Here is a 15,811-nt window from a genome sequence, read left to right as displayed (position 1 = left end):
AGAACTGAGCTCAACTGTGATACTCCAAAACCATATAACCCGTCGACAGCCACTTTTAATTTCATATAAAATGTGGCTCCTTACGTGCAGAGCTGTTGGTATTAAGGAAGTATTTCTTCATATAAATTTCAGCCTTCAGGGAAAATAAGGAAACACCTTTTGAATAAAACTGTAACAGGACAAGGTGCTGATAGTGCTGACTGTAAAAGTGTATCTTCAAATTTTATCTTCTGGCAGTATCTACAATGTTCAAACTTCAGCTCCAAGTTAAATTTTAACTTAAAACTTTACTTGCACTGTTCAGGTTTGTAAGTTTCTTATTATGAATATTCCTGTTTCATGTACCTCCTGTGGAAAGAAGGCACATCAGCTGCTGTAACTTGTAATTAGTAGCCTGAAGAAGGATAAAAATTTAAATTTTCAGTCCTTTTTTTTTTGTTTTTGCTTGGTTTGAACAGTAATATCCATATCTGCTGCTTATATGTTGTGAAAGAAATGGGAACCAGGACTTTACCTCCATGTCAAAATTTCGTAAGGCAATTGAAATGGCAGTTTAATCATGGGTATCTTTTATGCTTTTCTAAATGCACATGTAGTAAAGATTATGTTAAAAAGGGGGGCGGGTGTATGGTCCAAAATAAAAGTATTGATGTAGGATGAGCATTTGATGACTCTGGGCCTGTACTTGCTGGAGTTTAGAAGAATGGGGAGGAGGGGTGATCTTGAAACCTATCAAATATTGAAAGGCCTAGATAGACTAGACATGGAGAGGATGTTTCCTATAGTGGGGGAAGTCTTAGACCAGGAGGCACAGCTTCTGAATAGAAGCCTGTTTCTTTAGAGCAGAGATGAGGAATTTCTTTAGCGAGAGGGTGTTGCATAATTCTACTGTATCTTCTGGTACTGTATCTTCTTGCTTTGTGGGTTTTATGCAGCTTCTGTTGGGTAAACTATTCAAACAAATCAAGTAAGAAAACATTTATACTTGGACCACTATGAGCTCATTACCTCTGTTATGCATTCATCGTGGCTTACTTTACACTGTACATACAATATTCTGGCTGTTAATGTTCTTTGCAACATTGTCATATCTATGTCCTGTGAACAGCAAACTTTGTCATACTTTTTGCTAAGTTGGCGGCACTGACAAGCCAGTAATTTTTGCCCGTCCCTAATAAATTTGAGAAGATGGTGATGAGCCACCTTCTTGAGCCACTGTCGTCCATCTGGTGAAACCACTCCCAAATTGCTGTTGGTTAGGGAGTTCTCGGATTTGGAGCGAGTAGTAATGAGTGGGTTCTGGGTTGGGAGAGCTATTGAAGTTAAATTAATGATATACTTTGCAGCTACTGTGTGCCAGTGCTGGAGAGGTGAATGTTTACTTGGAGTCCTAGACAGGTGAGCTTCTTTGTTCTAGGTGATGTGGAGTTGTTTGAGTATTATGGAGCTGAAGCCTTTGGACCAGTGAAGAGAATTCTGTGACCTTCCCCCTCTCCCAAACCTCCCAGTGTGTCTTGCAGATGGGATAAAGTCTCTGGGGTGTCAGGAGAAAATCACAGGCAGTCAGAAGTACAGTATGTAATCATAAACAAGAGAAAATCTGCAGATGCTGGAAATCCAAGCAACACACACAAAATGCTGGAGAAACTCAGCAGGCCAGGCAGCAACTATGGAAAAAGAGTATAGTTGTTTTTTTCAGGCTGAGACCCTTCATCAGGCCCTACCCCCACATTCTAACTCTGACTCCTCTTCTTTTTTTCTCCAGTCCTGGTGAAGGGTCTTGGCCCGAATGTTGACTATACTCTTTTCCATAGATGCTGCCTGGCCTGCTGAGTTCCTCCAGTATTTTCTGTGTGTAGCTAGTCTCTAACCCATTCTTTCAGTTGCAGCTAATTTGGTTGAATTTCTGGTCAATGGTGACACCCCCAGGATGTTGATGTTGTGGAATTTAATGACTGAAAGCAATAGGATATCTAACGTACAGTTGTACTTGGCCTGAATGTTGCTCAGGTCTTGCTGCACAAAGGCATATATTGCTTCACTTATTGATGAGTCGTGAATGTGCAGTAATCAATGAATGCCATCATTTCTGACCTCATAATGGAAGGAGGGTCAGTGTTGAAGCAGCAGAAGATTGCGGTCATGGGCACAGGCTCAGGAGATCTGCGGGATTGGGACGGGTGACCGCGAACAGCAATGTTGCAAAATGACTTCACTCATTAGAGTGTTCTTCCTTCTCAACTCTGTTGGAATTCAGCTCTTTGACTGAGTTTGGGCCAAAGTCTGCAATTAGTTCTGTATTACACGATCCAGGCAAAATCCAAACTGTGTATTGATGAGTGGGTTCCTGGAGAATGAGTCGTGCTTTTGAGCACTGTTGATGATACCTTTCATTATTTTGTTGGTGACTGAGTGGACTGTCTAGATGGTGATTAACTAGATCGGATTAATCCTGTTCCATGTGTCAGGTTTATTCTGGAATCGTAACAGTATCGTAACAACCTGGCTGGAGATGCAGCTAATTCTGAAGATGAATTGTCTGGTTCCGTACCTTTGCTGTAATTTGTGCTCTCTGTGGCTCTGTTTTCTGTCATCTGAAGTGAACTGAACTGGCTGAAGACTAGTTCTGTGATCTTGGGATGAAGACAATGCTATGAGGGCAGTGCCATTACCATCCTTCCACTGGTTTGTACTGTCCATTTACATAAAGGGTCTTTGAGAAGTCAGGTGCTGAATGAAGTTGCACTAATTATTACACTTCTATTTCAGCCTACTCCCTCAACAGAAAAAGAGGTATCGCGAGTCTCAGCCCCCGTCATTGTATTTAAACTCCCAACACCGGCTCCAAAGAAAGCATTTAACATACAGGTAAGAGATAGCACTGTCTGGGAACAGTGCTTCTTAATTCTCCTTCAGGTCTTTGCAAGGCTTTACAAGAATGATGTGTAGGCAGTAATGGCTTGAGTTAACATTAAACTCCCAAAGTCTCCTTGGGAATACCCTGCTTACCAAAATACTGAACTTTCTGGAGGAGTGGAGCCTCCTGGAGGTGGAAGGGTGTGGTGTCGTTGTTAGCCTATTTATCCTCAAGAAATATTTTAGTCTTGTAGAGTGTTACCATAAAGAATATAACATCCTCCCTGTTACAAACTCCATAAACAGTCTTTGGGATATACTATAACTGCAAAAAGTCAAAAGGGGGAATGCAAAGTTAATTTAGAACAATGTTTAAATCTATGTAAGTTGGCAGTCTAAGAGAATTTATGTCTTCTTTCTGTCTTTGTGTGTGTGTGTTCTCCCTGCTCAACTCCAGGTGAGCACTGAGCCAGCCATGTACATAGAAGTGGAAAATGAGGTTCCAACAGTCACAGGGTGGAAGCTCAGCCGGCTAAAGTGCATGAGAGAAGGCAAAGAGTGGGACACACTACTGACAAGTCGAATCCTTGCTGCTGCCGGAAGCTGGTGAGTATTGAGAAAAGGTCTGATGGTGGTAATTCTTAGTTGATTTACAGAACTGCTGGGTGTTAATTCTGGGACAAACTGAATGACTGTGTGTATCCCTGATCTTGTCATCCATTCAATTTGTACATGGAACTGAAAGAGGGAAGAATTTGTAGTTCTCTAAAGTAGTTGAGCTTTTAATTTTATCATGGAGGTGCATACAATCTGTACCTATGGTGTTAAGACCGGTAGTATATCAGCTTTATGTCCGTGTGAGGTTTGTATGTATGATCCATTAATTTTTATATGATTTAGTAATTAAATTAAATGCAGTAATTGCTGCAGTCTCCTCTGCTTTACTTTCTTGTAAGCGGCTAAAGGTATGCAGTTTTGGTGCAATTATAGTTTAAAGTTTTAAATTAATGTAATGTGACTGGCTACATGTTGCTAATACAGTTTTACAGAAGTATTTAAAAAGGTCACTTTGTCAGTATGATGGTCATAACCTCCCCCACCTCCACCCATATAACAATTACAGCACGGAAACAGGCCATCTCGGCCCTTCTAGTCCGTGCCGAACGCTTACTCTCACTCACCCCACTCACATTCTAGGAGATAGTGCAAGGGAGGAAAAAAGGATGAAGAATAGTATTGAGACTCAAGTAGTGCAGCCAATAGCTTTACGATTTTTTCCCTAATGACAATAAACATCCTTAAACTATGATTTCTTTCGAAACAGTTCCAAGTGAACCTCAAATGGGGCAACTATTTTTCTTGTTGCATAATAGAAATTCTTGCTGCCAGGCCCTGGGCAAAGAAAGAAGTGAACTGCAGTAAGAAAAATAAACTTTAAACACTGGTACTGTTCCAAGTTGTGAAGAGATGCAGCTGGTCTGTGTTCTCATTCACTCCCTGGTATGTTTAGCACATGCTTCATTTGAGACACAACATTTAAACATAGCTGTGTGCTGAATGAGGAAGAATGATATCAACTCAGTTTAAAGGGGGAAGATTAAAGTTTTTTAATAGAAAGACCTTTATGTTTTCTGATCAGCACCTTGCCAGAAATACTGGGACCATGAATGAAAAACCTCTCTTAGTGCTCTAAGGTTCTGGGATTGGTGTGATTTATTCATGAATATTTTACTGTTTACACTGGCCTTTTGAGATGCACGCTTTAAATATTAGAAGAGAAAGCTGATCCACTAAATAGTGTTTCTCAGAAATTAAATTAGTTTCAAGGAAAACTTGCTGAGCTGCTGCAATTTATTAAAATCCTATCTACAGATGGCCACCTTAGGGTTTCCAGGCAATGATTCACAGTGATCACTACTGTGACCATCCATTATTCAACAGAATTATACCTAAATTGAGTTTTCTAGGTATTTCTTCTTAGATTTCTTTCAGCTCTGATGTATTATGGGAATTAGTGCGGTCACTTTCCAGATGTGATATAAATAGACATATAATGACTAACCAACTTATATGCAGAAAATCCAAAAGAACAGAAACTCTCTTGCATATTGAACTATACTTGTCAGTTTGGTACAGAGGTTTCAGGTGAGAATGCATTGTGTGTCCCGTGGGGTCCAAATCCTGGACCTTTGGAGCTTGGCTGTATTAAAACACAAGCTGTTGACAGCAGACTCATGCATGATATGCTAAGGATAAGAACATTTAGACTAATTGTTGGCTTTTAATGTGGGACAGAAACTGTAGGACTTTATTAGTAGGTCAGGTGGAAAGTATTTCACTTCTCACATGTTATACTTCACTCGAAAAATCCAGTATGATTTTCTTGGGCCTCCAGTATTCAGAATTAGTTTCAGAACACTGTTCAGGTATTCTTTAAACAAAAGCCTTCACTCAGCTAATTTGACTAACTTGACTCTCTATACTTATCTTTGGTGGTATTTTTCAGTCTCTGGTTAACATAGATTACAGATTTAGCCTTCATTCTGGTTTGTAGAAGAGAGTTCATGCCTCCTGCTCCACTTGATGTGTAAAATAGATTGTTAATTTCATTCCCAGTCCCAGACTTCACTGGTGAAGTAGTTTCTCTCCACTGTAGTCAATGGGATTATAGATGTTGAATGAGAAGGACATCTCATCATACCAAACATAAAGGACTATATCTGTGGTTGATGATAGGTCTGTTTTCAATAGCTTCAAAGCAACTACAGGAGTTCCTTGGGCAGTTTATTGGGCCAGATCATTTTCAACTGCTTTCTGGATTGAGGTCTTTTGCCTATGAACCAGGGCTGTTTTCTCTAGAGATGCCGAGGAGAGATTTGATAGTTTATAAAATTGGGGCAGAGATAAATGGCCAGAATCTTTTTGCACACTCGAAATGTCTAGTACTAGTTGGCAAGTATTAAAAGTAAGAAGGGGAAAGTACAATGGAGATGTGTGATCACACAGAGAATAGTGGAGTCTTGAGGAAGATAGCATAGGAGCGTTTAAGAATTTCTTTAATAAATATAACTGAGTTCAGGATATGGTCAATGTGTAGAGAAAAGGGACCAGATTAATTGCACTATACAACACATTTCTTCAATAGTGTTGATTCCTCAGAATTTTGTTTTGTTTATGGTAGACCACTTGAAGCTGAACACAGGTATAATTTCAGACGACTTGGAAGTAGGAATTTGGAGAAACAATACTTTAATTGCATAACAGTACCGATGCTTTGCAATAGTTCAACTAAGCTAAAACTATTTTGTTGATGATTTTCATCTGTACTCAGTGTCTGAGGCTTCTTGCTTAAGTGTCCAACAATAACAGACAGCATTGATAGATTTCGGTTGACCTGATAACTGTTTCTCCATGACTGCAACGTCATGGTGAAACCTTTCACCATGCAGGCCCCTGACAGCGCCAAGATTTGCAGGGACAAAGTCCAAATAGGAATGAATCTTTAGTGACGTGGCATTTCATGGTTTTTTATGCTTTGGAATATGTCAACTAGCTGCACATAGTTTGGTGTTCTTTGGGTTCCAAGAAAATTTTCAACAGTATGCTTGAAAGACTTCCATATGGATTTCTCTGTTTCCACTAGAAGTTCCTCGAATTGCCTGTCATTGATGACCTGTTTGATCTGTGGACCAGTGAAAAAGCCTTTCTTAATCTTGGCATCAGTTATTTTGGGAAACATCTGTCTGAAATATCAAAATCCTTCATGGAAATTTACAGCCTTTCTAAAACTTGTTCTGGCATGCAGCATCCGTCCTGCCTAAGCATGCCCAGGTATGCCTGGAGAAGATAGGGAACTTTTCAGCTTACGTTATAGGCAACATTTTCATTGACTTGTATTATGAATTGAAGTTACAAATATAGGAGATTTAAAACAAAAAAGGTGAGTGATAGGGAAATTTCATGGTGATTTTCATGATCAGCAGCTCCAAATCGTAAGATGCACCCAAAAGTATTCAGGAAGCAACATTTTTGTTGTCCGATGTTAGGAGTCATTGGCTTCGTGAGTTGGACACAATATCATGGCCCAAAGACTTGACCTGTGCTGTACTGTTCTATGTTCTAATTAATTGCACATTGTTGTAGTTCCTTCTTTTTAGGATGTAGCTGTCAGCATATATTGCCCACCCCAAACTGCCAGAGGGTGGTGGTGAATTGTTCTCTGTCTTACTGGTAGAGCTTGCCCCTACAATGTTTTAAGTTACCGGGTAGATTAAAAATAATTTCTAAATTAAGGCAAAAGTTGTTTCACAGAATTAAATAAAAAATTCGGGGAAGCAACACCAGAAACAAAATCTATAAACGTTAGGGGTATGCACAGACACCATAGAGTCATTGTGAACCTTAAAAGCCAAAATTGTGGCTTAGATTAATTAAACCAAAGAGGAATTTCCATTATAGATAACCTATAATGAGGCCATTTTGAAGGTATGGGAATATATGCAAGTTAATTGAGGATAGTGTCACTTAAACTAGGTGGTGGCATTCATCTGCTGCTGAGTCCTTTACCTGGGTGTAGATATCAAGGATTTAGGAAGTATGAAGTTAGTGTAAATGGTTGAAGTGGACTCTTTGGACCAAAGGACCTGTCTCTATGTTGCAAGTCTCTCTAGGCATGTAGATGGCATGTGTTGCAGTCATTGTGAAATGGTGGTACAGAGAATATCTACAGGGTAATGGATGGGTGCCAGTCAGATTACCCATTATGCCCTGTAGGGTGCTGAGTTTCTTGAGCGTACTGTCTGCAAGACAAATGTATCTTCCTTAAATGTGTGTGGCATTTAACTTATTTTCAGTTTTCTTTACTTTAGCAATTCAGAAGCCTTGAATTTCTCCTGACCGCTTAACCTTAACATAATTGCTAAAAAATTGTGTTTATTTCTCTTGATATCCTTGTGATCCTTAAAGCACTTCTGTTTTAAATTATTTTGTTCTGTTTCCTTTCATTGCATTTGCTGCTCTCATCTTCCTCCTCCTGCTGCCACATCAGACTTATTCCCGTCCCTGGATACTAGCTCACTATTCTCTTTCTCCCTACAAAACCTCAGGTCCCCCTGCCCCTGCACGGCTGCCAGTCGGAGGCTCCACCAGCTCTGTTGATGTGGATGTCATCACTAGTTGATGCAGTTTCAGCCAGGTTCATAATAATCCCTCATTTTTTTCTTCGCAGTGACCTGGTCAGCGTTGCCTGCGAGGAGCGGATGGTGTCTGTATTTTCGGCAAGTGGGCGACGTCTGCTGCCTGCCATACTCCTCCAGTCACCCATCTCCACGTTGCATTGTGCCAGTCACTTTGTGATGGCTCTGATGGCTACTGCTACACTCTCTGTTTGGTAAGTGTGCAACACGGGGAAAATGATTGGAAAAATGCCCATTCGTGTGAGTTGCAGGTGGGATTAGACTCACACTCCATCACACTCCTGCACTATGACTTGTAAAAGTATTCAGCCCCCAACCTTTTGTTCACGTAAATGAGTACTACCGTCAGGGATTTTGATGCATTTAACTAAAAAAAAATTGTCTGTATTTTCATACTAGAGCACAAAAAACAAGGAAAATTGTAAAACATGTAAACTAGAATTTTAATAACCGACATGTCAGCAGTTCAAAAGTTTTAGTTGAACCACCTCTTGCAGCTACTACGGCCAGTAGATTTTTGAGTGAGCCTCTATTAGCTTTGCACAGTATAATCGAGTAAGATTTGCCCATTCCTCCTTGCAAACTTGCTCAAGCTGTGCCGGGTTAGATGGGGAGCGGCAGTAGACAGCAGTCTTGAGGTCTCGCCAGAGATGTTTGATCAAGTTAAGGTCAGGACTCTGACTGGGCCTCTCAGGGGCATCAATTTTCTTCATTTGAAGCCATTTCATGGTTGCTGTGGCAGTCTGTGTTGTTGTCCTGCTGAAAGGCAAACTTCCTCCTCAGTTTAAGCCTTCTGGCAGAGGCTAGCAGACTTTTATTCAGGATTTCTCTGTGTTTATCAGCATGCATCTTTACATCAATCCTGACCAGATTTCCAGTCCCTTTTGCTGAAAATCATCTCCGTAGCATGATGCTACCTCCACCATACTTTATAGTAGGGATAATGTTACTGGGCTGATATGCAGTATTAGATTTACACCACATGTACCGATTAGTCGACGTCAATAACTTCCACTTTTGTCTCATCCGACCCACAAGACCATCTTCCATATCTTTGCAGTGTCTTCTAAGCGGCACTTTGCAGTCTTTACAGGCAAAGATGTTTTTTCTTTTTAGCCAGGGCTTCTTCCCTGCCACTCTTCCATAAATACTCTATTTGTGCAAGGTCTGCAGACCTCAGTTGCAGCCACTGACTTCTGCAGAACACTTAGAGTAACTGTTGGGGTCACAGTAGGCTCCCTTACAAGTACCATTCTTTGGTGACCAAGTTTAGAAGGGCGGCCTGACCGAGGCAGTATGGCTGGGGTTTCATATTTTTTTCCACTTTTTCACACTGGACTACACTAAACTCTGTGTCTTTGAGATGGTCTTGTATCTTTCCCCAGATTTGTGCTTCTCTGTTATCATTTCCCTGACTTGTCTTGAATGCTCTTTTGTCCTCATTTTGCTTTTTCTGTTGAAAATGTACCATACTGTTGGACCTTACAGAGAGAGTTGCTATTTATTCAGGCGATCCTCCAAATTTCTACATCAATAAATTGGGTGAATTGATAAGGTAATATGCCATATTGCAGCTGAGGAAAGTTGGTGTAAAAATTACAAAGGGGTTAAATACTTTTCAGCCTCACAATATTTTTTAAATTTTTAGTAAATTATTTGACAGGTTTTAGAATCTTTTTTGCTTATCTTTCATATTGGTAATGTGTGTTTCTGGTTATAATTCATTGAAGTTTAATCTATTTTGAAATAGTAATTTAGTTTGAAATATTTTATGTGTTTTAACATTAATTTTAAATTTTGTAATTTTTTTCCCCAAAAGTCTGATTAGAGTGATCCGGATCATTGGTGGGGGGGCATGGTTTGATGCTCTGCTGTATCCATTTCACGGATATATATCTGCTGTCTATTTTTCGACAGCAGAGAAATTTACTTTTAAATTGACGATATATCAAAGCAACTTTCCCTCTAATTTCTTTAATAGCTGTGCGGACCAGCCATTGCTCTGAGCAGCAAATTTTTATATGCGTGGCCTCTCAAATGTTTTTTTTGAAGATATGCATACTATGAGTATTTGGAATGAAAATTGAAAAACCACATACTTTTGAATTTATTTGTTAAATGAAGGATATAATGAAATTTTGTGCAGCAAAGCAAATCTTTCACGTTTCATGAACTTTTTCTCATCAGTCTTTATTACAAATCCATTGTCCAGATTAAGTTTGCATCCAGATGAAAGATGCACCTTGAAATTCATTAGATTATCCAAATCTTCTACTCCTTGTCTGTTTCTGGATTTACATTTGATTGAACTCTTAAGGCTGAAACCACATTTGCAGTCAGCACTGTTTGTTAATGGTCCAATGATGTCAACAAGAATTGACAGTTCTTGAAATTCTTCACTTCTAAGCACATAGTTCAATGCGGAAGTGAACACATTAATTAAGCTTGTCTTAACTTCCTCAGAAATTACAAATTGAAATCACAGTATTGCTGCAATATTTTTGATGCAAGACTTTCATAGTTTATAACATCTTTTTGTCAGTCACACAACATTCTCTTTTCCAAATTTAAAATTGGCAGTATTTATAATAGCAACAAGGTCAAAAGCTTGCCATTTTCTTAACATCAGGAAATCTATTATCGAAGATATTATACACATATTGAATGATTTGAATAATAGGCTCAGTATGAACATCAGAATTTGTAGACGCAAGCGGATCTTCCACTTTGTCACTCCGGTAAATGGTATCGCCAAATACCGTGACAATAACTTGTTAATTTTTGCTTTTGCACACTGCAGTGCTTCAGTTGTATTTAAACAATTTTTCTGAAGGAACTTATAAAGAGATGCCAAATCTTCTAAAACATTGTTAAGGACAGTTAATGAATGCTACTCGATATTGTGGGTTGGTCAAAATCTTTAGACATATATTAACATAATTTCAAAATTATATTAAAATTGTATTTTAAAAAATCTAACTGCATGGCATCAAAGGCTATGTGCGCAGGAGCATTTCAGTTACTGTGCAGCCACAACCCATACAGCTTAGAGGGAGCAGTGTCAAAGAGTAAAATCTATTAAAAGAAATGGGAATAATCTGTAGGAAAAGGATGAGAAGGCAGTACTATATCTTAGACTGGAAATGGTTGAGGAGAAATATTGTTGGCATTGCTTGCAATTTGGGATTGGAACAGCTCTGAGGGTCGAGTTACTGCAGATCTGGAAAACGTTTGTTTTTCAGTGAGTGCAAATTGGGAACTAGGTTGTATTTCATGTTTCCTCCTTCTTCCAGGGATGCCAAGAAACAGACTGTGTTGGTGAAGGATGAGTCGCTGATCACTATATTATCAGGTACTGGACTTTAACTGTGTAGCTGGAAACTAATATGAATGGGTGAGAGTTGAATCTGGAAACTCTGGTAGAGATCACTCTCATACTGCTTCTATAACCAGTTATGGTTTCCCTCAACTATCCAAATTTTGTAAAGCTTTGATTACAACTGGCACATTGCTTTCATATTTTCGTACTAGTTTTGGTTTATTTTAATTTTCTTATCAGATTGAACAGATATTTGGATGTCGGCAACAATTTTCTGGTGGCTGCATACATTTAGTGTAAAGCTAAGGTGAATGAAGAGTTCCTGTTCTCGACTCAGCCTGATGTTGTTAGTGACCCATACCATACAAAACTTGTAGCCAATGCAAAATTGTAGCATGGTAGTGACAGGACTTTACTATTTCATCCATCTTCTTCACCCTTTTGTCAGCCACAGCTATTTTTCATGTTTTTAAATCACAGATTTCCTCTTTGTTTTAAAGTTTAAAGTTTTACTTTATATGTCACATGTACATCAAAACATATGGTGAAATGCATTATTTATGTCGGATCAAATTTGTGAGATGTGCTGAGTAGCCTGCTAGTCTTCTCATGCTTCTAGCACCAACACAGAATGCGCACGACTCACTAACCCTAACTGTACATCTTTGGAATGTGGGAGTACCTGGAGGAGCCCTCGCAGTCATGGGGGATGTACAAACTCCTTATTGACAGCGGTGAGAATCGAACCCCGATCTTCCAACTGACACTGTAAAGCATAGCGCTAACTGCTGTTTCAGCACCCTTTCTTCTCATAAATGCTCTCATTCTTGTTGACACTTCCAGCCATCTTATTGGCTCGACAGCCTTAATCTCTGTCAGTAATGATACCAATATATTGTGTTATGTTGGGTTTTGATGAACAAAATATGTGCAGTCCACCAACAGAAAGGAAGTAGACATTGAACCAGAAAGGGTGCTTTCAGGAGAATGTTGTTGAACAATTGGGTTTTATTAAGTTTTAAAGTAGAAAGAGGTTAAAGTAGTATGAGGTTGAGAGGATGAGTTTTAGAGTCAAAAAGGCTGAACAGCAAGAAAAAGTGTGGATCATAAAAAGTTAGGATTGAGGAAGCATGCTTGGTTTGCAGTTTTGGCTGAAGCAAGTCCCAGATCTGGAGGGTGAACTTGATTTTGGTGTGAGGCACAAATCCAAGTTTAGGACTTTAATATTAATGTTCTGATGGGTGGCGGGGGTGGGGGGGGGGGGGAGGTTGTTAAGAGTAAGATTAACAGGGCAGTTGTTAGGCCAAAGGGTAATGTGGACTAGGATGCGTGTGGCATCCTAGAGAAATTTATAGAGGAATCATTGAAGTGGTCAAGTCTAAAGATGATCTAAGTATTCACGAGGCTAAGAAATGAATAAAATAAGGGGTAGGGACAAATGTGGTTAATTTGCAGAAGTGGAAGTAAGTGTTATTTGCTGTAGAAAATGCATGAAATGTCAAGCATTTGAGTCTCATAGTCCCTTGTTGATTAAAACAAGGTTCCTTTTTAACATGATACAGCAGTTATAATACTGAGATTATTTTTGTTTGCTTTATGCATTTTCTATAAAATTGTCTATATCATTTTATAATTTAATGAGAGAGGTTTTGATCTAACACCAGAAATGTGAGGAAAATCAAATATATTTGCAAATTGTCACAAGTAATCCTTCCTTCCCCAAATCAGTTGCCTCAATTACTTCTGTGGGATACCAAACTGTCAGCCTTTTTGTGAAGATAGATTTGCAGTTGAGCTTGTTAGCACCGGTCTATCACCTGATGTTAAAATGGCATTTCTGTCCTCCATGTTATCAATAACAAAGTGTAATCTGTGCTTCCGTACATAAAGTTACTATATTAGAAGATGCTAACAGGAAAAATAGCCAGCTATTTCGCAAAGAAACAACTTGTTCTTTTTGCCTTGGTACAACTGTGTAATTCAATAGACCTGCCATTGTATTTCTTTGGGAGTTGACAGAGTTGAATGGCTTGTACCGGAACATCTAGGAAATTGTCCAATTTGAAAATTATTAATGATTATTAATTATTAATATTAATGATTAGCAATCCTTGGTTGGAAAAGCTAGAAGCTATTTACTTTCTGTCAGATGCAATCTTGAATTTTACATTTTATTTATATTTCAAAATTGGCATAGCTAGCTGCGTTAGTGTTCTTAACAACCCTTGTGAACCACCACTTTGAATGACTGCAGTCATCCTGATGAAGGTGCTCACTCAAAAGTGTTATGGGCAGGGTTGAAGCATTCAGCCCCAAGGGCGATGAATGAAAAACAATAAATTTTCCAGTTAAGATGGTGTGGAACTTGGAGTGACAATTCCTGGCAGTGGTTTTCCTATGTATCTGTTGCTGTCAAAATTACTTGGGTAAACAACTGTGGTGTACTTTGTAGACGCAGGACATTTTAACAATAGTGGAATGGTGATGTTTGCTGTTATGGCTGATTTGCTAATCAGTAGTTATTGATTTTGATGGTATTAAACTTCAAATGGTATTGAAGCTGCATTCTTCCAGACAACTGAAGAGAATTCAGTCAAACTCATGACTGTGCATTGTAGATGATAGCTTTGGGGTGTTAGTTGAAACACCAAAATATACACAGCTCCGAGTCTGCCCTCCCAACAGTTCATTCTTTTGTCAGTTAATGGTGATTTATGGTGTTAGGAAATTCTAGAAATTCCCCGGTATCCAAAATTTGGCAATTCATCTTCATTTTCTTGCTTTGGAATGTTCTGCTATAATCATGGATTGAGTGATTTAAAATACCATGTGATAAGGATGAATTGGGCAGTGTGTGCTCCTCTTAGTCGCTCATCCATTTTCTGGTAACCATAAATAAACAAAATATTGTTTTTCTGTAACCATAAATCTACTTATTTTATTATACTTGCTGATTTCTGTGAATTTCTCAAACACTGCTGTAAAATGCCAACACGGGATCATTGGACCTTCCCTAAGTTGTTTGTCAGCTGCACCTGCTCTGCTGAAACTTGGCTGGTGACTTTGGTAAACTAAAATAAAATGACTGTGCTTCATGTTTTGTCAGTGCAGCCTTAGTTCTTTTCTGCTTTTTCCTGTACATCTGTTTCCTTATAGTCAAATTAGCTCGAGATAAACAAGCCCTTCCTCTTCCACTCACCAAAACTACCATCATAATGAATCAACAGACGTGTGAATTGTTAAACAGATTCTCAAGTTTTTTTTTTCAATCAGTACCTACTGTGGCATATTGTTCCCAACTATTGCCAGATGGAATTTTTACTAGGCACATCTAAATGAGGTTTTGTTGTAGAAGAGCAGGAAAATTCCAGTGGTGCAACAAACAGGGTTGTGCTTAGTGTCCTGATCAATAATTATTTGCCATTACGTGATCTTATTTGCCATTACATGATCTTCCAGTCCTTGCTGAGTGACACACATAAAATGCTGGAGGAACTCAGTAAGTCAAGTGAGATCTACAGAGAGGAATAGTGTTACATTTCGGGCCAAGACCTGTCTTGATGAAATGTCTCAGCCTGAAATGTTGACTCTTTATTCCTCTCCATAGATGCTGCTTGATCTGCTAAGTTCCTCTAGCATTCTATGTGTGTTACTCTGGATTTTCAGCATCTGCAGAATCTCTTGTGTGTATCAAATCTTTGCCTCTTGCTCTTCAGTTACTTGAGAAGCAATTTTCCAGAAGCTAATCCAACAGAACATCAACAATGTCATTTCAGGTGTATAGGGTCATAAAACATTACAGTACAGAAACAGGCCCTTTGGCCCATCCAGTCCAGGCTGAGCCATGATTGTGCATTGTCCCATCCACCTGCAACTGGGCCATAGTCCTCCATACCTCTCCCATCCATTTACTTCTCCAATGTTCTCTTAAATGTTGAAATCAAACCTGCATCCACCACTTTGGCTGACAGATCATACCACGCCCTCAGCACCCTCTGAGTGAAGAAGTTTCTCCTCGTGTTCCCCTTAAATATTTCACCTTTCACCCTTAACCTATGACTTGTAGATCTAGTCTCCCCTAGCCTTAGTGGAAAAAGCCTGCTTGCATTTTCTCTATCTGTAGTCCTATATACTGTATACTTGAATTAATTATCCAGATCAAAAGGATTGCTTTCTTTGGAGCAAGTAAGGTTAATGGGGAATTTATTAGAGTTTGGACTTGTGCAGTTTACTTAAGAGGAGCATGAAGGATTGATGTTTCTATTGGCAGGTCACTTCATAACCAGGGGAGTCAGATGAGTTAAAATGAAAGAACTTGAGGGAGGATGAAAACTTTTGTTTTTACTTTGAATTATAATGATCTGAGTGCATTGCTTAAATGAATAATGGAAGCAGATTGTGTATCAACTTCTAATAGGGACCTGGGTATCTAAAATGAATT

The 15,811-nt window shown here is 39.0% G+C and overlaps 1 protein-coding gene across 2 annotated transcripts in view; it reads left to right on the top strand.

The window, feature by feature from the left end:
- Nucleotides 1-15,811, top strand: part of hira (histone cell cycle regulator a) — a 129,551-nt gene that overhangs the window by 102,065 nt on the left and 11,675 nt on the right. For both annotated transcript variants that reach the window (XM_073055706.1, XM_073055705.1), the window contains 4 exons: nucleotides 2,770-2,868; nucleotides 3,314-3,462; nucleotides 8,084-8,245; nucleotides 11,345-11,403. In XM_073055706.1, coding sequence (XP_072911807.1) covers nucleotides 2,770-2,868; nucleotides 3,314-3,462; nucleotides 8,084-8,245; nucleotides 11,345-11,403 — 469 coding nt within the window. The remainder of the gene's footprint in view (nucleotides 1-2,769; nucleotides 2,869-3,313; nucleotides 3,463-8,083; nucleotides 8,246-11,344; nucleotides 11,404-15,811) is intronic.

This window comes from Hemitrygon akajei, chromosome 9 (assembly GCF_048418815.1).
Source record: "Hemitrygon akajei chromosome 9, sHemAka1.3, whole genome shotgun sequence".
NCBI classification, from domain to species: Eukaryota; Metazoa; Chordata; class Chondrichthyes; order Myliobatiformes; family Dasyatidae; genus Hemitrygon; species Hemitrygon akajei.
The sequence above is the reverse complement of the archived record's forward strand: the minus strand, read 5'-3'. Positions and strand labels throughout refer to the sequence as shown.